Source organism: Halichoerus grypus, chromosome 10 (assembly GCF_964656455.1).
Source record: "Halichoerus grypus chromosome 10, mHalGry1.hap1.1, whole genome shotgun sequence".
NCBI classification, from domain to species: Eukaryota; Metazoa; Chordata; class Mammalia; order Carnivora; family Phocidae; genus Halichoerus; species Halichoerus grypus.
Window position 1 is genome coordinate 30985267 of NC_135721.1, and position 23319 is coordinate 31008585.

General features: G+C 35.4%; 1 protein-coding gene and 1 pseudogene across 3 annotated transcripts in view; one reads left to right on the forward strand and one right to left on the reverse strand.

Moving 5' to 3' along the window:
* The window catches only part of SOS1 (SOS Ras/Rac guanine nucleotide exchange factor 1), a 136657-nt gene that overhangs the window by 69633 nt on the left and 43705 nt on the right, over window positions 1-23319 (reverse strand). For all 3 annotated transcript variants that reach the window (XM_078056214.1, XM_078056213.1, XM_078056215.1), the window contains exons 2-3: window positions 6903-7028; window positions 441-572 (exon numbers count right to left, since the gene is read on the reverse strand). In XM_078056214.1, coding sequence (XP_077912340.1) covers window positions 441-572; window positions 6903-7028 — 258 coding nt within the window. The remainder of the gene's footprint in view (window positions 1-440; window positions 573-6902; window positions 7029-23319) is intronic.
* LOC118520134 (U6 spliceosomal RNA) lies at window positions 11855-11963 on the forward strand (annotated as a pseudogene).

Consider the following 23319-nt stretch of genomic DNA (forward strand, 5'->3'; position numbering starts at 1 on the left):
GGACTGGGCAGTTTAGGTAACCTTTAGAAAGTTTTTGTTCAAAGATTACACATAGCCCTGTGGCAGACTCACAGAGGTCCCTACACATCTAATGATTTGAAGGATTTATAGGGACACTTAGGTCTAACCAACAAGAAAGGAGTTTTATAAATTCTCTTTGAGGTTCTAGTAACACCTGTGATGAACAAAATTCACAATTATAACTTTTCTTAGTCCTTTCAATTTGCATATTTTTGTTGGTATGAAATTACTTTAAATCATGTTGCCCAACTTATACTTTGCTATATCATCCCTCCCCATGACATGAATTCCTGGAAAAATTAAAATGAGAGAATTTTACTCTTCAATTCACTATCATCCATAAAATATATTCTTAGTGTTTGAAAATCATAGGTTTTATTTTGCTTTTCAAAGGCAAGAAGGCAGTATTTCAGCTTTACCTTTAGTAAAGGATGAATTTTTTCTACTGGGAGAGATAAAGGGTTTCTTCGCTTCCTCTTTTCAATAGCCGATTGGGCATCAGCTATTGCCCACTTATCAATTGGATGAGGGAAACTTTTTTGAACACGTTCCTTGGAAAATAGGAAAATAACAACTAAGCAACAAATATATTAAATAGTGCTCTTCACTTACAATTTACTTTTAAAATCAAAGAATCCCCAAAGCAGGCTTTTCACATATGGTATAATTTATACTGCAAACATACTTAAGCTAAGAGAAAACTATAGCTGTCAATGTATTAGTATCTTAATTAGACAAGTAAGAGACTAAACATCCCTTGTAATATCTAGGGGGAAAATCATATTCTGAATTTCAACTTCACTGTGATAAATCTAATGACAAGAATGATTAGACTAACCATTGCTTATATAAAATCTCAAGGAACAAGACCTAAGCTCAAGAAGCAAATATCTAAATCCAATTCTCCTTCATTTGTCCTTTCAACACCAATCACAACCTCAAGGAGCATTTTGCACTTGAAACCTCTAAGAATTTTTTTTCTTTACTTCATTCATCATGCAAAAGTACCTTACTTCAAAACTATTTACACATCATGGAAATCAAGGGTTTACATTGGTAACAGTAATTTTTATACACTGTAGCTCATCATTAGAGTTTGAATCCTTCATAGATCATTAATTTTTAACAAAATACTTCACTTTAATTTCTAGCACTTATTCGATCAGAATTTCCACTGAAAGTGAAGGAACTCGTGTTAATATAAAAGCTAAATTTCCCTACTTTAATACACTAATGAAATTCACTTCAAACCATTCTCTCAAGTTTTAGAATTCCACTTTCAGGATACTATAGTTATAACCAGTAGAGGTCGCTATTAACATAATTTAAACACATGTATAGAGCTAGTAGTATGTAAAAACTGCTAGATAAAATTAAACATCACTCCTGATTATAAGCCTAAATAAAAACTTTTGTCAGCTGTTATTAAAATGGAAAATAAGAAAGACTGCCATGTGATACTCTGGGGGGAAAACATGCTGATTCTAGGACACGTTAAGAACAAATTTATAAAGTGAGAATAGTTTAACCCATTCAAGTTAAAGAAATTTTCTCTTCATCTACATTTAAGGCTAAATCAGCTGCCAAACATACGAAGTGATTGTTTCAATTCTAATTAATGGAATTAGAGGTGCGCTGAAAGAAATTATTGTAGTTACAAATGGAGTTTACAAACTTTGAAATGCCTAGTTGAAAAGCTATTTGCCAGGACACTATACCTTCACATAATACAGGCAATACAGAGGTCCAAAATATTGGGGGGAGTTTGGCAGGTGAAAAGGAGAAAAGGGAAGGGAGATAGGGTGGAAAGAACAACCAAAACAAAAATGCTTTTCCTTTTCCCCAGGAAATGACTTGCTAATCTAAAAATAACTAAGAGATTAGGACTAACTTGACTATGGCTTCTAATTAAAATTTTCAGTGATGGGTTTAACCTGTGGTTAATTAAATGGGTAGAACCACAGTACAAACCTTATAATGGGATGGCCCTGTGGGTTGCTAATTTTTTTTTTCCTCAACTCACAGTAAGAAAAATAAATTCTTAGTACATTTCACATTACATCCTTAAACATCATACACATACTAAACTGGAATAAAGTTCATAAAACAGAACCTGCCCTTATTATATGCAATGCACTGATATTTTCTACTCATGTAAAAAATGTTAGTTGGGCAAAGCACTAAAGTGATTTTATGACTCACTAATGGGTCATAACCTAGAGCCTTAAAAAGCACTGGTGTAGAGGGGTGAAAGAAAAGCAGAAGAGAAGAGAAGCTGAACTCAATATGACAACTCTAAATATACTGAACATATATCTTTGGGGAGAAAAAAGTCATTGGTGGAATCACAGAGGCCAACTGGAGACAGGGGTGGAGGTGGAAGAAAACACAACAGTGGTCCCTTCCTGTCTCAGTTCTATCCACCTAACTCCAGGTTTATCTATTGTCTTGAGAAAGAAGGGGAAAGAAAATCAGGAGTGATAAAAGAGAAGACAAGAAAGGGAAAATAATATTGATGAAAAATACATTTTAAACTTCCTTATTAGTGTATTACTGGAATCAAATTACCAACTATATAGGTAGGAGGTAATAACCAGGGTCAGAATGTATGGGAGAAGACTGGTAGGGTAAAAAAAAAAAAAAAAAAAAAGAGAGAGAAAAAAGGTGCCTCGAATGTGAAAAGGCCAAGTTGAAAGAATTACTTTACCTCTTGGGTGGCAAATTTAATAGAGCAAAATAAATTTTTATGATTATTTTATGTACTTTTAAAGATTTTTAAAAAGCCCAAGGAGGAATGATCAATGAAAGATTCATGAATTAGAATTCTATTACTCTGCTACTTCAAGATTAATAATTTCATGTGTTTGAAATGAGAAATTCCATCTTCACTAATATCTAGTGGCTTTGGGAAAAATTTGAGATACAGAGCTAGGTTTGAGATTCAGCGGTCTCTTATTAGCAGAATCCTGTCTTTTCCTTTACATAATAAAAGGGTCTAAATAGATATCCTTGCAGATCACTTCCAATACAAATATTCTAGGACCTGTGAAAATTCCCACACACATACTTCAGTGCAAATATTCAGACCCACAGGTATTTTGAAGTCCTATTAATAGTAATAAAGGCATACTGTGGGAGAATTTGGGGAGGGGGATCCTAGAAAGGTAGAAAATAGAAATTACTTGGGAAATCTAATAGAACACTTATTAGAAATTATAAGGATTCTTTAGGATGTGAAGGAAAAGAAGTTAACAAAAAAAATGAATGGAAAAGTAAAGCAAACTTCTTAAATTTTAGAATATAGCTCATAGAAAAAAAATCTAATTAGTCCAAGAAAGCCACAGAGAAAGAGGGAAAGAACAAGTACAATTATGAAAGGTTGAGACCTAAGAAATTAAAGAAAAAAAAAAAGAAATTAAATAAAATATACTTTACCAGGGACATGGAAAAAATATTATTTTTGCTTCTATTTTTAAAAAGATTAAATACAGAAAATGAAGACAGGGAGAATAAACCAGACTGGAGCAACTTTATACCTATCTTCTAAACACTAAATTATTTTGAAAAGACAGAAACAAATACATACCCCTCCTCTATATTCCCAGAGCACTCGTATAAATGCTTCTTTATTCATCTCAAACACTGCCTGACAGATGGTAGATACTCAAATATTGGTGGCAGGGATTAGTGAATTTTGGCTACATCAATAAAACGAAATCCCTTTCATTTGGACTATGATAGTTCACAATCTGTGATTATCTGTAGTACAATTTACCAAAACTCTTAATTAACACAAGCAAGATTATAGATGTGTATATAATCCATCAGTTTTCAAGCACTTTTGAAGTATTTATTTTCCTAAAACTATAGGGCAACTAAAACTCACTTTTAGTTTTTCATTAAAACAAATCCCCTTGGGGCCAAATATTAAGCAAGAATTGCTATTCTACTTTGAATTATGTTTATACTTTAAAGTAATCAAAATGTATTATTTAAAAGATTAAAAATTTATATATTGCACTAATTCAGATTGATCTTTTTTAAGTACAGTTTTTAATATGGCCCTCAAATTTTTAAAAAAATTTTGATGAATTATCTCTTACCTCAAAATTTATTTGAAGGCCTCACAAAATTCATGACCCTTATTATTTTAAAAGAAAGTTCTATAAATGTATTAAAGAAATTAAATAAATGTATTAAAGAAATAAAGAATCCTAATGAATGAGAAAATGAAAAATTATTTTCTGATTAAAGAATTTAAGACACCATTATATTCACTTAAATATCTCTGCATGTCCATAGTCTTGTATAAATACCCTTCCAGGAATGGCACAAGAAGCGTATTTGACTACTGAATGTAAAAGACCCAGGTTTCCACCTTTTTTTAAAATCTATTCTACCATTCTGAGGGTTGTCTAACATAAAATAAGGAGAATACTAACTATTCTACAGGGTTGTTGTAAAGACATATATATGTACGTAACAGTACTCTGAAATTACAATGCCTATTGCATGACTGACTGCTATTCTGTCTGATTCTATCACTGTCACATGTTCTCTTTCCCGACCATTCCCAATCCCAAAGCCAGTTCACTGGTATATCACATGACTACATCTATTTTAAGGGTCCAGATTAAGTGCTTAAAAATAACAAGATAGGGTATAGGGTAAACATATGTCTTCAATATCTCAGTTTTCTGAGTACTAAGAAGCTATGAAATTTCCTTTATTATTTAGAGTCTTGAGGACCTACATATTGGTTAAATTTGCACAAGGGAAAGACTGAGAGACTCAGTGATTTTCAAGAATTCATGGAGATTTCCTTCAATATCGGAAAATTATATATTAATTTCTACATTAGTTAAAAGGAGGAAATTAGACAAACATAGGTATACAGTACAAGCTATCTAGAAAGAGCTGAATTTTGAGTTCATAATGTTACCAACCAGCAAATTCCTGGAATGTCATCTAACGTCAGAATGATAAGCAAGATGAGATCTGTAACCCTGTTCTCATACAGCAGGCACAAGGCTGAGTGTTGCATGTCACAAACACTGTGGGAGAACCTAACTAGGATCCAAAAGAGCAACTGGAACCGGAACTGTTCATGAGAAGAGTCAGGCAACCAGTTCTATTCAAGATCTACTCTGAATCCCAATGTAATTATGTGCCTATAGGAAATCATGAACACAAGATAGCTGACCTTATAACTCAATGGGAAAAATGGGATAAAAATATATGAAACCAACTTTGAATTACTTAAGAAATCAAAGTGAATTACTATTCTGTTGCACACAATCTTTTCTACATCCACAACCCCGGTAATTCAATGCTTTTAAATACCTCTTTGCTTCAGCTGAAATCCGTATCTCCCCTGAAGACTTCCAGAGCAAAAACTGCCCTTGTCCCAAAACCTGCTTGAAGGTAAATTTAACATCTTTTCCACTCCCCAAGCTGTTTCTGGGTCATGTAAAATCTTGCCATCATCTTGTGTGACTTTATCATCTATATTAAGGACACATAAAATATCCTGGCCTCTTAATTCCTTGAATACCTCATCATGGGGACCTTTGCTTCTAGCCCAGCTGCAATCACATGGCCGCATCCTGCTTTGTAACTGTGTTACTGAGGAAATCTTAAATTCCAATAACTTTGTCTCTGATCCCAATCTATTCTTTTAATTCTCTCACTCAGGTATTCTAGAGTTATCAGTTCTCTGACCTTATTGGGAAATCCAATACCCTAGTTCCCTGCATGTTTTTCCAGTTTACTTGCCCTCTCCTGGCAGAATGGCTGAGTTGGAATGTACATCCAAAAAGCTTAGACTTTCCGGGTTAGAGTCTTGGCTTCACTACTTATTAGCTGTGACCTTGGGCAAGGGCAATTTACTTAACCTCTCTGTGCTTCAGTTTCCACATTTATTCATTCAATGTATTTCCTGAGTGCCTTCTTAGTGCCAGACATTGTTCTAGGTGCTAGGAATTCGGCAGTGAACAAGGAAAATAACCTTGGAGCTTACATTCTAGTAAGGGGAAAAAAACAGCACCATCTTCATGGGGTTATTAAAAACTTTAAATAAAACATAAAACATGGAAGTGTTTAGAACGGTGCATGATACTCTAGCAAGCACTCAAATAGTAGCCATTAACACATTTCACCTTTTTTTCCCATCCAGTTTAGGTTCTCTGATACTCCTTTCAGAAATTTCTCATTGGATATGCCCATATATCAATCTCTCTGCCCCCTGGGGAACTAAGCAGGGCCTGGGGTATTTAGATATACCTCCTACCCAGCCACTGTTTGTGATAAAATACATGTAATAAGTGAAGATCAAAAGATTAACTGACATGGTTTTTTTTGTTTGTTTGTTTTGTTTTTTAAGTAGGCTCCATGCCCAGCAGGGCTTGAAGTCATGACCTTGAGATTAAGACCTGAGCTGAAATCAAGAGTCAGACACTTGATGGACTGAGCCACCCAGGCACCACTAAATGAAATGTTTTTTTAAATGAAACAAAAGAAACACTTGAACATATTCCACTCTTAAAGCTGTGTGTGTGTGTGTGTGTATAAAATTCTTGCATCAAGAAGTAGTGTTTGGAGGTCAACAAAAGTTCATTCTAGATGAAAAGCAAAACATGGAATAACTGGACAGCTAAAACATATATGAGTTATCCTATACCTAATACAAAGTTAGAATAAATCCAGTTTTCATTTTTTTAATACCACATATATATTTTGTGAACTTGAAGAGCAAACTCTTTTACTGACATTACAGTAAGTACACAGATTAGATATATATGTGTGTGTGTATGTATATATATGTGTGTGTGTGTATATATATATATATATATGAAGTAAATACAAGGCAAAATTTAACATACCTCTACATCTGAAGCACTTCGGGGCTGAGCTTGGCATAGCATATTTAATAACTGCAAAATTAATTCTTCAACATATTGAAGAGCATCATCACTAGACTCAAGAGTCGGATGAACTTGCCCCTGGACCTATAAACAAAAAGCAAAGTAATTAAAATGTAGATCTGTACTCAAGAACATGGTCTGGTTTGCAAGTACAGATTTAAATGTTATGACCCAGAAGTCAGAAGTTCTCAACCTTTTTCCCAGCTACACACACCATACGTGCTTATTAACATGCTCCTGGAGATTCAGATACCTAACTGCAAATTTCAATATATTTTTTTCTTAAACCAGTTACCCTGAGGTGTGGGAATGCAGAGAGGGAGGGAGAGGCTAGCTGGGAATAACAGATGCAGTTTATATGGTTTTCATCAAGAACCAGTGGTAGTTAGAACATTTACTCAATACACTGCTTGGGCAAAACTGACCTCTCACAGGTCTCTGGCCCTTGTTTCACTCTATCTTTCCTACTAAATGATAAAATCCAAAAGAGATTTCTTTTATTCACCAAAATTAACACCAGCACCTAGCACTGTGCAGGGCACGTAATACAAACGTGATAAATATTTGTTGAATACAAAGTCACCTTATATCAAAGGACACAAAATAGTCACTTTTGACAATCTGCGACTGTCTCTGCTTAAGGAAGATAACTTAGTGGTCACTCATTCATAAATGCCTAATAATCTTTACTTTCATTTTCCTCAGTCATTTCTTTGGAGGCCCATCAGGCCACTGGCCTCTGTAGAACTTACATTTTAATAACCAGCACAATAGTCGTCACTTGCATCCTTTGCCACTCACTATGGGGGTCACAACTATTCCCTGCTTTTATTTATTTTTTTTAGATTTTATTTTATTTATTTGAGAGAGAGAGAGAGCACAAGCAGGGGGAGTGGCAGGCAGAGGGAGAGGGAGAAGCAGGCTTCCCGCGGAGCAGGGAGCCCGATGCGGGGCTTGATCCCAGGACCCTGGGATCATGACCTGAGCCGAAGGCAGATACTTAACCGACTGAGCCACCAGGCGCCCCTATTCCCTACTTTTAAAAAATGGCAGAAAAATCAGTTCCAGGAGACAAACAATATGTTTTAAAATATGCTCAACTCTACAAAGAGCAGCAGAGCCATCTCTGGAGGAAAGTGCACAGTACTCGCTGGCCAAGAGCATGTGGTCTGGTCTGTCCTCCTAGACCTCACTAGCGGACAGGGTATGACAGCCTCAGTGTAGGGGGACATTCTATTTATTATTTATTTTTAATTTTTTTTTTTTTATTTGACAGAGAGAGACATAGCGAGAGAGGGAACACAAGCAGGGGGAGTGGGAGAGGGAGAAGCAGGCTTCCCGCCGAGCAGGGAGCCCGATGCAGGGCTTGATCCCAGGACCCTGGGATCATGACCTGAGCCTAAGGCAGACGCCTAACGACTGAGCCACCCAGGCGCCCCTACCCTTTACCATATCTTAAACCTATCAAATTAGGATCACAAGGTTCATTCATACAAGAGACTAATAAGTTATTTTACTTCCTTAAAAAAAATAATACTTCAAAACCTCTGACTGAGAAGCATGGACAACAGTAAATGTTTCAAGACAAGAAGACCAATTACTGAAATACAGACTTTGCTCTTTATTCTTTTAAGGAAGATGCTGTTAAGAGCTTTAATGAGCAGACAGAAGTAGTACTACATTTCCTATACAGACAGAATAAAAAACACTTCTTTTCTATGAGATAGTGTTACAGCTAAAGTGTTCCATTCCATTTAAGTGGTACTCAAGGTATTTAATAGATCAAATGATCCAAATTATTCAAGACCATACAGAATAGGTTACACTGCCAAATCTTATGACAGCCTTCAGAAGTCATCTACAGCTGATATTCACCGAGGCTGGGTGGGTGGGTGGGTGGGTGTGGGTGTGGGTGTGTGTGTGTGTGTGTGTGTGTGTGTGTGTGTGTGTGTGTGTGTGTGTGTGTGTGTAAGCATTTAGAATTGGGTTTATATACCAAATGTGGGTTTTCCCTTATATACAGTTTTCAAAAAACTTATATTTTATACTTACATTTACTGATATCAAAAACTTCATATACTTTTAAAATATAATTACTTTAGGTAATTTAAGCGAAGCAAATATAAGAACTTCACTAAAGAATTAATGATAGCCATGAATAAGAATTTTATGTGATCGGGCGCCTGGGTGGCTCAGTTGGTTAAGCGACTGCCTTCGGCTCAGGTCATGATCCTGGAGTCCCTGGATCGAGTCCCGCATCGGGCTCCCTGCTCGGCAGGGTGTCTGCTTCTCCCTCTGACCCTCCCCCCTCTCATGCTCTCTCTCTCTCAAATAAATAAATAAAATCTTAAAAAAAAAAGAATTTTATGTGATCATGACAGTGAGTAATTCTTTTAAGGTAAAATCATCATATTCAACTAAAGATGCAACATTGAATTTTAAACCTTCTTTAAAGCCTGCCTGCATCTATCTTGACAGTCCGTTTTGTCTCTAGTGGTTTCTAACAGATTCAGAAGCAACTTTGTTGGCTATTATTGCCAGATTTTGTGGAATCTGTAAAAACAAAGGGATCAGGTCTATATCAATTCCTAGTTGTCTGATACATGAGTCCTCTAAGTGTATTCAGCAACCCCTTGGGTAAGCTGCCAGAAAACACTATGCTGAATTCTGATGAATTTTTCATAGCTTTTTCTAGCTAATGGCTCTCTGAAGAATTAGGAAGGCTTCTAGAGTGTATTTTGTCCTATCTTGAGCCCAGATCTGCTACTTTTATTTATAAATATAACAGGAGAATATAAAATAAAACTTGTATTCTCAAAATCTTTACCATAGCAAATAATAAAGATTTGGATCATTACATTTCTTTCTCAATGTTACAATGATTATTTAGCCAACATTTTGTTTTAGGTGCTTATCTTTCCTCATTCATAGATTTAAATATTAAAGCAAAAATCCTTTGTAAAAAAATTAAAAGAGACAAAAATAAATCAGAGAACTTAAATCTTTTCTATAATTAAATTGACTAAAAATATTTTCTCATTTCTTAGAGACTGTAAATTAGCCTTTAGGCCCATATATATAACAATCTTTTTTCTTTCCAGAGTTCCCCTTATTTGCTGGGGACACAAAGAGGAATAAGGACATAACATCTACCCTCACAAAGAGTTCAGCTCACAGATGAGCTAGACATATACACAACTGACTTAACACAGTGTGATGGGGCTCAAATGGAGTTATATTTAAGGTACAGTGATGACCAAAAAAAAGAAAAAAAAGAGTGACCCTTGCTGATGAGTCTGAGGAATATCAGAAGTCTTCCCAAGTGGGGTGCCTGGGTGGTTGAGTCGGTTAAGCTTTTGACTCTTGATTTTGGCTTAGGTCATGATCTCAGGGTTGTGAGATCGAGCCTCATGGTGGGTGTGAAGCCTGCTTAAGATTCTCTCTCTCCCTCTGCCCCTCCCCTCTCCTCCAGCTTGCACTGTCTCTTAAAAAAAAAAAAAGTCTTCCCAAGTAAAGCACACATGAACTGGGGCATAAAGAATGAATAAGGTGTAAAGGCATCATATAAGGAAACAGGGCTTTTACTAAAAAAGCTAGCATATAAAAAACTATAGAGGCCAAGACCAAATGATATGTTGGGAAAACTTTCAAGAGTTGGGTCAAAGAGCACACGTAGGGAAGGCTAAGCCTGGGAAGGGCAGGCTTGCGTTTAATGTTAAGAAGTGGGGAAGTGACCAGGGAAGTAGGGAATAATTGAAGGGTTTTACACAAGACATTGACATAATTAGATCTCTTTGCTGAAGAATCTCTCTGGTATCAGTATGAAGAATGAGTTGAAATGAAGATGAGGCTGAAGGAAGCAAAACTAGTTGGAAGGATGTTACAGTCTCTGGAAAAAGAAACAGTGGAGGCCTGAACCAAGGCAGAAACAGTGGGAGGTGGGAAAGTGAGGATGTGTGTTTGGATAACTATTTTGGGGGAGAGAACCACCAACTTAACCAGTAAATACTAGAAGAGGATAATATTTTGCAGAAAAGATAAGAAATTCAAATTGGAACACCTCAGTGTAAGCTTATGTAGTGAAACAAAGCTGAAATTGTTTTTTTATCAAGTGGTTTTCAAATTTTTATTGTATTTAATTTTTTTGGTTGTAGAGAATTATTTGCCCTACTAGTGTTTCAAATACTCAAGTAGCAAAACTACCTAACTACTGGGTGTTTATGGGAGAGATATATTTACTTATTAATGTACTAGCTGTTATAACTATAGGAAGTGAAGAGGGCTTATTTAATGAATATTTGCAAATAACTTAGACCCAATTTTCAAGATTTTTCTCTTTTGCTAATGTTTAATAATTGCAATAAATTAACTGAAATAAGTAAAAATTATTTAAGACTACTCATCACATATTTGGTCATATGAGCAAAATATAAATAAATAAATAATCTGAGAATCTGTGTACACTGTAGAAGTAGCTTTGGACTACTACATATGGCCAAAAAGATGCATGTACAAAAATAAAGATATCTTAAACTGTAATTTTTAAAATAAAAGCAATGAAAAAAGATATAGCTAACATACAGCAACAACTTTATAAGAAATACAGTTACTGAAAAATTTTATCTCATACCATCTGAAGAAATTTTCAATTATAGTAGGAAATATTCATGCACAGAATTTTTAAAACACACATTTAACTCTTCATTCAAAACCAAATTGTAAATGACAGTATAAGCCTGGGACATCTTATTGTACCAGAAAGCATGGAAGCTCTCAGAGGTGAATGGGTCATAACAAACAAAACAAAACAAAACAAAACATAGGAATATCATGAAAAGGCTCCTCACTTGCAAAATATGGGCTAATTCAAAAACCAAATCAACTCTAACCAACAGAAATATGTTGAACCTGTGCTTGCTTCGGCAGCACACATACTAAATTTGGAATGATACAGAGCAGATTAGCATGGCCCCTGCGCAAGGATGACATGTGAAATACACTGAATCTATAAAAACCAATGAGGTCAAAATGATGTTTTAAAAAATACCAAGCTCATTAAACAGCACTGGAAATAACTGGGGCACCAATTCTTTATCCTGAAAGAATTAATAGACACCCTTCTTTTCCTGTCTGAACTAGACTCTAGGATAACCAAACAACCCAAGTTGGTGAGGAATTCTTCCTTGTAGAAGGATTCCAGGTAACAAATGCAAAAGGAATGCAGAGTTTGAAAACCATCCATTTGCAACTTGAACAACATAAATTCCGATATTAATCATCAACAGATGAAACCATTACATGAAGAGTTCATCCTTATAAAGAAGGACTAAGGCTGTCGCGTGCTGAATCGCCGATCAATTTTAAGTTAGCGTCACTAAAACTGGGGCCAGACTTGACGCCATGTAAAGCCACAGCACCACCTGTGAAGTAGTCTTGCCAAAAAAGCTAAAAATAAATCTAATCAAGACTCAAAAGCTAACATCCATTTACAGAAACTATGACACATATAAGTTAGATATTACCCTAAGAAAGTAAACAGAAAAACCCAGAATGTTGAACATCTTGCACGACAACTGACCCAGTTCCTGCAGCAAGTCAATTGGGAGAGGAGGGTCCGTAAATTAAAGAAATTTAAGAGATGTAACAACTACATTTAATATGCAGTCCTTGTTTGGCTTCTGATTCCAATAAACCAACTGCAAAAACAACACTTCTCAGAAAAAATGGACGAATTTGAATTTTGACTGGTATTATTAGGTGCCACCAAGAAATTGTTAATTTTGATGACTATGATAATGGTATTACAGTTATATAAGAAAAAATGCATTCTGAAATATGCAGGGAGGAAATGACCTCTGATGAATGTGATTTGCTTTAAAGTACTTCAGGAAAAATAAAAAGGAAGGTGGATAGATGAAGTAAATGTGGCAAAATCTAGGTAACTTCAGGTGATGGGCACATGAAGATTTGTTCTGTCTACTTTGTGTATGTTTTAAATTTTTCATTTAAAAATACTGGAGTGGGATATAAAAACATTGTGTATCACTTACAGAGATTATCACCAATGCAAATTCACCCCACTCCTACTATTCCCTTTGCAAAGACCTGGGGTTGGGCCCCACGATCTGCATCTGTAACAAAATACCTCGGAGGAAATTCTTGCAAGTGGTCCTGAGATCACACTTTGAGAAATATTAACATAGAAGAAGGAACTCCTAAAGTCAGTCCTAAATATATCTGGAGAAGTTAAGAGGGGGGTTGATAGAAGATCTATAACCTGAGCTGACTTTTGAAAAATGAATGGAAATCTTCTGGATGGAATCAGTAAGGAGGGCAATCTGGCAGGAATACTATAAATAAACACACAGAGATATGAGAGTGCATACTGCAGTTTAGGAAATACCAAGCAGTTTGGTATGATTAGAATATAAGGAAGCATGATGGGAAGATGGTAGGAGGTGAGGTAGGGGAGAGATACAATGTAAAAGATTTCTGTAGGCCATGCTAAAAAAATTAAACCACATTTAATATATTTGATGCTAAGGGAAATTTTATTCTATATTCTAAACAGTTCAGTTATGGGACTTTGGAAACAAAATGTCCATGCCTTAAGGATTATTTCTGTCTTAAAAAGGGTCTTGGTAAAAAGACATTTTTCTTTTTAAAGATTTATTTATGTAATCTCTACACCCCACGTGGGGCTCACAACCCCTAGACCAAGAGTCACACACTCCGACTAAGCCAGCCAAAAGACAGAAATAATCCTTAAGGCATGGACATTTTGTTTCCAAAGTCCCAAAAAAAGACCTTTTCATAAAAAAGACAAGATATCAATGTCATAAAATTACCTTCAACTAGGTTCCCTACCCTGTCCACAACCTAAAATGAGGCCTTAAAAAAAGGCACTAAAATCAAATTTTATCAAATAGAACAACAAAAATCAATCAATATACCTACATGTTACCATTACGTGCATACAGTATGTGCCTATGTGTACTGTTAAGTACATGTATTTCCTAGTTCAGTCGCTAAAAGGGCCTAAAGGTACATATACATACCTCAGTAACAACGAGTACATCCAGTGCCCTGATGTTGGTTTCTAACACCATTCTCCAAAAGAGAAAGATGGGTTACTTGGAGACATGCTGATTCTAGGTCTGGGGAAGGAATATACAGAATGAGCCTAGAGCATGCTGCAGTACTGGAAAGTAAAGAAGTGCTCAAAAACCAAAAGGATGGGTATGTCAAAAAGACACAAGGGGGAAAAAAGAAGGAATGAAAGAAAGGGAAAAACAACACAGGAGCCAACACGAGAGAGCTCTCAATGATCAAAGCTGGTACAATTTGAGCATGAAAATAATAGAGTACTGGATTATAACCCAAAGTACAAAATAAATAAATATCTATGAGGCCATTCTGATATAGATACAGATATATGAAACATAAATATATATTTATTTTCCTAAATAAAGGGAGATTGTCTCTTTTCATATCTATATGAAATATAGATATTTCCTTTAAAAAAAGATTTTATTTATTTATTTGACAGAGAGAGCGAAAGAGCACAAGCGGGGGGAGCAGCAGAGGGAGAGGAAGAAGCAGGCCCCCTTCCGAGCAGGGAGCCTGATGCGGGACTCGATCCCGGAACTCTGGGATCATGACCTGAGCCGAAGGCAGAGGCTTAACCATCTGAGCCACCCAGGCGCCCGGTATTTCCTATATATATACACATATATAGTAACTATAAAGTTACTCCCTCCCCTACCTTTTCCATATTCTTTAGAAGCAAGTTGGAGGAGGCGTACTTAATACTATACTCTTCAGTTACAATCCATTTCCATACAATATGTAGAAGATGGGAGATGGAGGAATAACTTTATAGTGGATAAAGCTAAGAAACACTACCTTGACCATGTGATCAAGGTTAACATCAACAATGACAAGTCATGTTTATAACATGTACCTTTGATATGCTGTGACAAAAAATGGCACTTTCCCCCTGTAGTTTTCCTACCAAAAACCAACGACCTCAGTCTAACCATGAGAAAAGCAATGGACAAATCCAAACTGAGGAGCATTCTGCAAAAAACCTGACCAGGACTTCTCAAAGGCATCAAGGGCAAGGGAAGTCTGAGAAACTGTCAGACCAGAGGAGGCAAGGGAAACAAGATGACTAAATGTAATGTGGTATCCTGGGTGGGATTCTGAAGCAAAAAAGGACACTGGGGGGAAAACTGGCAAAACGTGAATAAGGTGGCAAGTTCAGTAAATAATAATGTACTAATGTTGATTTTTTTAGTTGTGACATATGTACCACAATGACATGTGGCATTAATAAGGAGAAATTAGGGGGCGCCTGGGTGGCTCAGTTGGTTAAGCATCGGCCTTCGGCTCAGGCCATGATCTCAGGGACCTGGAATCAAGGCCCACCCCCCATGTTCTCTCTCAAATAAATAAAATCTTAAAAAAAAAAAATAAGGAGAAATTAGGTAAGGAATATACAGGAATTTTCTGTATTATCTTTGCAACTTTCCTGTAAATATAAAACTGTTGTAAAGTAAAAAGTTTATTTTTAAAAGTGTGGGTTGTGGCTGAAGTAGTACTAGAAGGAAACTTAAAGCTTTAATGTTTATGTTATAAGAGAAGAAAGGATGAAAATGAATGGGCTAACCATCCAAAGTAAGAAACTGGGGGTGAGGGGAGAAAGATACATTAAAACAGCACTACCTAAAAAAAAGAAATAAAAAGCAATACTAAATAAAAAACCAGAGAGCTCCCTGGACCCTCACACCATGTGATGATGCAGAGAGAAAGTGGCTGTCTAAGAACCAGGTTGCAGGCCCTCATCAGACACCAAATCTGCCTTGATTTTGGACTCCCTGTGTCCCAGAACTGTGAGAAATAGATTTCTGTTGTTTATAAGTCACCCAAGTCTATGGTATTCTGTTATAGAAAATGAATGGACTAAGATACAAACCATATAAAAAAAAATCAAAGATGGATCAAATACATAATTGTGATGAACAAAAGATTTAGACACCTTTAAAAAAGTACAGAAGAACATCTTTATAACTTGAGGCAGGAAAGAATTTCTTTGAAAAGACACAAAAAGTACAAAACAAAGAAAAATCATAATTCAACTTCTTAAATTAAGAACTACTGCTTCATCAAAGAAAACACAAAAAGTACAAAGCTAAGTCACACACTGGGAGAAAATAAATGGAGCACATATAATCTACAAAGTATAAATATCCAGGATAAATAAAGAACTTTAAAGTATTAATAAAAATAAACACCCCATTTTTTTAAACGGGTAAAAAGACATGTAAAGGCATTTCATGTAAGAGGAAACACAATTGCTCCATAAATAATACAAAGGTGCTCAGCTTCAACCTTGTAAAGTATTCAGGTAAATATAAATTAAAACTATGAAATATAATTTCAGGTCTTACTATTTTGACAAAAATTTAAAAGTCTGAGAGTCAAGTGTTGGTGAAGATGTGAAGAAATGGGAATTTTCATTCATTACTGGTGGAAATAAACAACATGACCTTTTTGGATTGAAGTTTGAGAATACTGGGGAGCCTGGGTGGCTCAATCAGTTAAGCGTCAGCCTTTAGCTCAGGTCATGATCCCAGGGTCCTGGGACTGAGCCCCGCATCGGGCTCCCTGCTCAGTGGGGAGTCTTGCCTCTCCCTATCCCTCTGTCCCTGCTCATGCTCTCTCTCTCAAATAAAATCTTTAAAAAAATGTTAACAGTAAGTAATGCTTGAAAAGCAAAACTTGGAAACAACTCCAATGTCTAGCAACATCAGAATGGATAAATATTGTAGTAAATTCACAAAATGGAATATTATATCAATGAAAATGAGTGAACTAAAAGCTACACAGAATAACATAAATGACTCAAAATCATAATATTGGGCAAAAATGTAAGTTACAGATTAATATAAAAATATGATTCCATTTATATCAAGATCAGAAAAAAGGCAAAACCAAACCATGCATCGTTCAGGAATTTATACATTTGTGATAAAACTGTAAAGAAATGTTTTGGATTCGATTAATCCAAAACTCAGTAAATTGTTACTTCCAGGTGATGGGAGAGGACATGCAATTAGGTAGGGAAACACAGGGGCCTTTTAAAGTATTAGAAATAAATTATATCTTAAACCATGTGTTATGTACCTAGGTGTTCATTTTAAACTGAATGTGTAAGTTACATGCATTCTTTTAAATGTATGATATACTTAAAAATTTTTTTAAATTAAAAGATTATGAGTAATATTTAAAACTATTTTTCTAGTCTTGGAAGTTTTAAGTATTTTCTTCAATAAATGTTACAAAATATAAATAATATATAACTTTTACAAGTAACAAAATATCTTTATTGTTAATTTGGATGATGAGATTGAGCAAAACAAATAAACTGATGCAACTATGAACCTGGTCCTGGCAAACAGGCATATGAGATTTTACAAGTTCTATTTTTTTTCTCAAGATTTTATTTGTTTATTTGAGAGCGAGCAAGTGAGCAGAAGCAGGAGGAAGGGGCTGAGGGAAAGGGAAAACAGAGTCCCTGCTGAGCAGGGAGCCTGACACGGAGCTTGATCCCAGGACCCTGAGATTATGACCCGAGCCAAAGGCAGACAGACGTTTAACCGACTGAGCCACCCAGGCACCCCTACAAGTTCTTAACTGTAAATGTTTGCAATAATAGCCTAGTATTAACCAAATTAGAATCTACTATCTGTCAATAAAGGTTGAAATACAACCTACAGAATAATTTTTCCATAGCAATAACATAAGATAGTGCTTGTTTGTTAGCAAAGAATGTTCATAATTGTTAAGTTAAAAAGTTCTGATGATTTTGGTCATAAAAGCTTTTTTAAAAACCCAAATATTCTTTCTGTTTGGTCATAAAAGCTTTTTTAAAAACCAAAATATTCTTTTTGTTTTTAATTTCAATTAAATGGAATTAAATGGGAATGAGAAATTTAACAAATTGACCAAAATTAGAAAAAGACATTACACAGTGACACTGTAAAGTGGCTTAGTCTTTTTTTCCTGCATTTATTAATGAAGTAAAATCCATACTATGTTCTGTAGTCAGAATTTAATTGGTTACTTGTCTGTTTTGTAATTTTTATGGAAACATCAATTAATAGTGAAGAAATCCTGGTCTTTCATTCTGATTAATTACACAACTAATAAAATTGGGTTGTACTGACTTCCTCATAAATCTCATTTAAAATTCTAAAAATGGAACCAAAATTTGTTAACTTTGGTGGGGGAAGAAAACTTGTGTTTAGGCCTATGTATATATAATTAAGATAAGAATAAAAGGTTCTATAACTTTATATGTATAGATTACTTCTATTTATCTTAGGAGATTTTTGATTTTTAAATATTTGCAAATATTTAATCCATGTTATAAAATTTTTGACAATTTCCCTGATTTTTAATTCATAAATATAGTATCTGACTATTCACAAGTTTCTGGATTTTTTATTAAAAACATTTATTGAACCCTCTCTATAAAGAATACTCTCCTAGGTTATATAAAAAGGATACAGACAATAATACCTATTTAAGAGTTAAGAGTAAAGCTGAAGAAAGGAAACACAAACACATACAATCATAAAATCTTAAGTGTTGGAAAGAAAGAGCCAGAAGTGACTTGGTATCCTAACTTCCCACCTAAGGAGGCTGCCTTACAAAATAGCTTGAGGGACACCTGGGCTCAGTTGGTTAAGCGGCTGCCTTCGGCTCAGGTCATGATCCCAGGGTCCTGGGATCAAGCCACACGTGGGGATCCCTGCTCAGTGGGAGTCTGCTTCTTGCCCTTCCCCTCCCTCTGCCCCTCTCCCCATGCTCCTGTTCTCTCTCTGCCTCAAATAAAAAAAAAAAAATAGCTCGAAAGTACAATGTATCACATCAAAAGTTCAAAAAGCTGACAAAGTACTAAGAATAATCAAGTTTTGGACTAATTAAGCACAGGTGCCCGACTTCTTTGCCTTGTTACGCATGTAAATGTTAATGTAAATCAAATCAAATAAGGACTTAAGCCCTCAGCTATTATGTAGCCAAGGGACAGGATAGTTAGGTACTTTACAAAACTTGTTCAAAATCTAAATTTATATGGGAGAATAGCAAAATGATTCAAACCGCAGGAGGAAGAGAAATAAAACAAACACTACTATATAAACATCAGAGTTAACACTATAGACCACATTAGCCTGATAGAATGTTTGGTAGTTCTAACCTTCCCCTTACAATTCTTTCATTCATACAACAAATATTTGTTGAGCAGCCCACATATATGCTCAGCAGTGTAGTAGGCATTTGGGAAAAGCAGAAAAGACAAAGTTCTAGTCCTCACAGAACTTACATTCTTTGCTCTAGGTTAGACTTGTGTTACTGGGTCTTTTTCCTCATTTTCCTCTGTATTTTTGGCAAAGGAAAACTAGATCTATGTTAATGAAAGAATAAAGAAGAACAGACAAATAATTTTTTTAAAAAGGTATCTTAATGTAATAATCAAAATTTACTCTTAATTTACCTGAGAATAACTAGAAATCTACCCAGGTCTTAAAGCTCAAGAAAGAAGTTAAGGCCAAAGACATGGATCTGGAGTTCACCCAATCACTCACAGGAAATAGTACAAACTAAGGGTGGATAAAATCTCTCACTCCAGGGTTAAGACCATAGAGCAGTGAAGGAGAGGATGGAATCTTGGTAGCACCTACAACCAAGCAGCAAGCAGATGAAGATAAGGCAAAACAAAAACCATTGTCCAAGACCTTTAAATGCTGCAAAACTCAGACTATTTTGAGAAGACCAATTAATGAATAGCTATAGTGCTTCTACCAATTCCCTAATAGGTAACAATTTTTATCAGTGTCTTATTTATTCCTCCAGAGATTCTCCATACAAAAACACGCAAGCACAAATATAATTTTTTTTTTACCAGAAAAGTTTCCAAGTAGTTTCAGAAACTTGCTTCTGAAGAAAAAGTTTTTTTCAAAAACTTTTCACAGAAAAGTTTCAAAAACAGTGGAAGGATTCCCATATATCTTTCATGTAGATTCACCAATTTTTAAGATATTGCCATATTTGCTATATCATCTACTGTCTCTGTCTTTGTCTCTGTCCTTGTCTCTCTATACATATAAACATACCTACATACACGTATGTGTGTATAATATTTCTTCATAATTACTTGAGTGCAATTTGCATACATCATCCCCTTTGCCCCAAACATTTCAGTGAGTCAGTGTGCATTTCCTAAGAACAAGGATTTTCATTTACATCATCATAGTAAAACTATTAAATTCAGAAAACTAACATTGATATAATACTACTCTCTAATCTCCAGATCTTTTTCAAATTTCAGTGATTGTCCCAACAATGTTCTCTATAGAGACTGCTTTTCCTGGTCAGGATCATCTACTGCATTCAAATTTCATGCCTCCTTAGTCTCCTTCTATCTGGAACAGTTCCTCAGTCTTTGTCTTTCCTGGTGTTGACATTTAAGAGGACAGGTCATTTAGTTTCCTAATGTTCCTCACCACTTTGCCTGCCTCTAATAACTCTCCCTTCCCCAGTTTCTGGTTTTCCTACCCACTTCCAGCAGTTGCAACAAAAGGAACAGGTCCCTGGTAAAAACTGTTACCTGTTAGGGAATTGGTAAAAGCATTATTCCCACTTGGAATAATTTATAAAACCAAATATATGAAACAAAGATTTTCAGATACTGGGAAACAGGAAGTTCAAACTATGATGCCTAAAGAGAAGGGAAACAAATGAGGTGAACTCTCTAACTGGTCAGCTTCTGCCTGGAGGCAGTTTTTAGGCCACTGAGCAGGGAGAGAGCAGAACAAGGTCTCAAGGGAGCCCAGCAATCTCAAATTCAGGAGACAGAAATCATGCAGGGCAAGGTGGCTAAATATGTGCAATAGGGCACTAAAATGGAGAGGACTTCCCAAGACAGAGGAAGCTCCAGAGATCTGCAGAGTACCCTCAAATCTATGGCTGAATACTGATATGCACATGTGAGAAAAAATTCCCCAAGTCCAGGAAAGAAACACCAAAAGGGCTGCAGACAAAACAATTCCTGGAGCTCACACAGGAGTAGGATTAGTTCATGCTCCCATCAGCCACGGTGGAAAGATCTCTTAACACCTGGGGTATCATGTAAAGTTCTCAGGAAAATACTGTCTCAGTAGTAAAACAAAAGCCTGCTTTGGACCTGCTCTACCAAAGCTTAAAGCAAGTCTCAAACGGATTAAACTTACCCTAAATAACTTAATTACTTGTCAGAACAAAATATAACACTATTCATAAAATATAACAAAATCCAGTACCCAACAATGTAAAACTCACAATTTCTATAACCAATCAAAAGTTACCAGCACATGCAAAGAAGCAGGAAATATAACCCAAAAGCAGAAGAGGAGTTAATCAACTGAACCCAGAAAATGGCAAAGATGATGGAATTAGCAGACAGCGAAATTGAAATAGCTAGTGTAAGGCCACAAAATAAGTCTCCACAAATTCAAAAAACAAAACAAAACACAAAAAACTGAAGTCATACCATGCATCTTTTCTGACCACAATGCTATGAAACTAGAAATCAACCACAAAAAAATCTGAAAAGAGCACAAATACATGGAGGTTAAATAATGTGCTACCAAACAATGAATGGGTCAACCAAAAAAAAAAAAAAAAATCAAAGACATCAAAAATTACATGGAAACAAACGAAAATGAGAACACAACAGTCCAAAATGTCTGAGAGGGAAGGTTATGGCAATACAGGCCTCCTCAAGAAGCAAGAATATCAAATAAACAACCTAACCTCACATCTAAAGGAGCTAGAAAAAAGAATAATACCCCAAACCAGCAAAAGGAAGGAAAATGAAGGGAATATTAAAGATTAGGGCAGAAATGAATGATATAGAAACTAAACACAATAGAACAATGAATAAAACCAGGAGATGGTTCTTTGAAAAGATCAACAAAATTGATAAACCTCTAGCCAGACTCAAAAAAAAGGGGGGGGGGTGACCCAAATAAACAAAATCACCAATGAAAGAGGAGAAATAACAACTAACACCACAGAAATACAAACAACTGTTAACAAAATATTATAAAAACTTATATGCCAAGAAATTGGGAAAACTCAGAAGAAATGGATAAATTCCTAGAAACATAAAACTTACCAAAACTAAAGCAGGGAAAGACAGAAAATTTGACCAGACCAATTACCAGCAATGAAATTGAATCAGTAATCAAAAAATTCCCCAAAAACAGATGTCCAGGACCAGATGACTTCACAGAATTCTACTAAACATTTAAAGAGTTAATGCCTATTTTTCTCAAACTATTCCAAAAAAATATAAGAGGAAGGAAAACTTCCAAATTCATTCTATGAAGCCAGAATCATTCTGATACCCAAACCAGATAAAGACACCACAAATAAAGAGAACCCACAGGCAAGTATCTCTCAGGAATATAGATGCAAAAATCATCAAAAAATATTAGCAAACTGAATCCAACAATACATTAAAGAAAAATCATATGCCATGACCAAGTGGGATTTATTCCCAGGATGCAAGGGTGGTCCAATATTCACAAAATAATCAACGTGATACGTCACATCAATAAGAGGAAGGATAAAACCATATGATCATTTTAATACATGCAGAAAAAACATGTGACAAAGTACAACATCCATTCATGATAAAAACCCTCTGCAAAGTAGGTCTAGAGGGAGCATACCTCAACACAATAAAGGCCTTATATGAAAACCCACAGCCGACATCATACTCAATGGTGAAAAGCAGAGCTTTTCCCCCTACGGTCAGAAACAAAACAAGGATGTCCACTCTCACCACTTTTACTCAACACAGTACTAGAAGTCCTAGCTACAGCAATTAAACAACATAAAAAAATAAAAGACATCCAAATTGTAAGGAAGAAGTAAAACTCTCACTGTTTGCAGATGACATGATACTATATATATAGAAAACCCTAAAGACTCTACCAAAAAATTACTAGACTGATAATGAATTCAGTAAAGTCACAGGATACAAAATCAATGTACAGAAATCTGTTGCATTCCTATTAATAATGAAGTAGCAGAAAGTGAAATTAAGGAAACAATCACATTTACAATTGCACCAAAACCAGTAAGATACCTAGGAATAAACTTAGAGAGGTGAAAGACCTGTACTCTGAAAAGTATAAAACACTGATGAAAGAAATTCAAGACAACATAAAGAAATGGAAAGGCATTCCATGCCTATGGACTGGAAGAACAAATATCATTAAAATGTCTATACTACCCAAAGCAATCTACAGATTTAATGCAA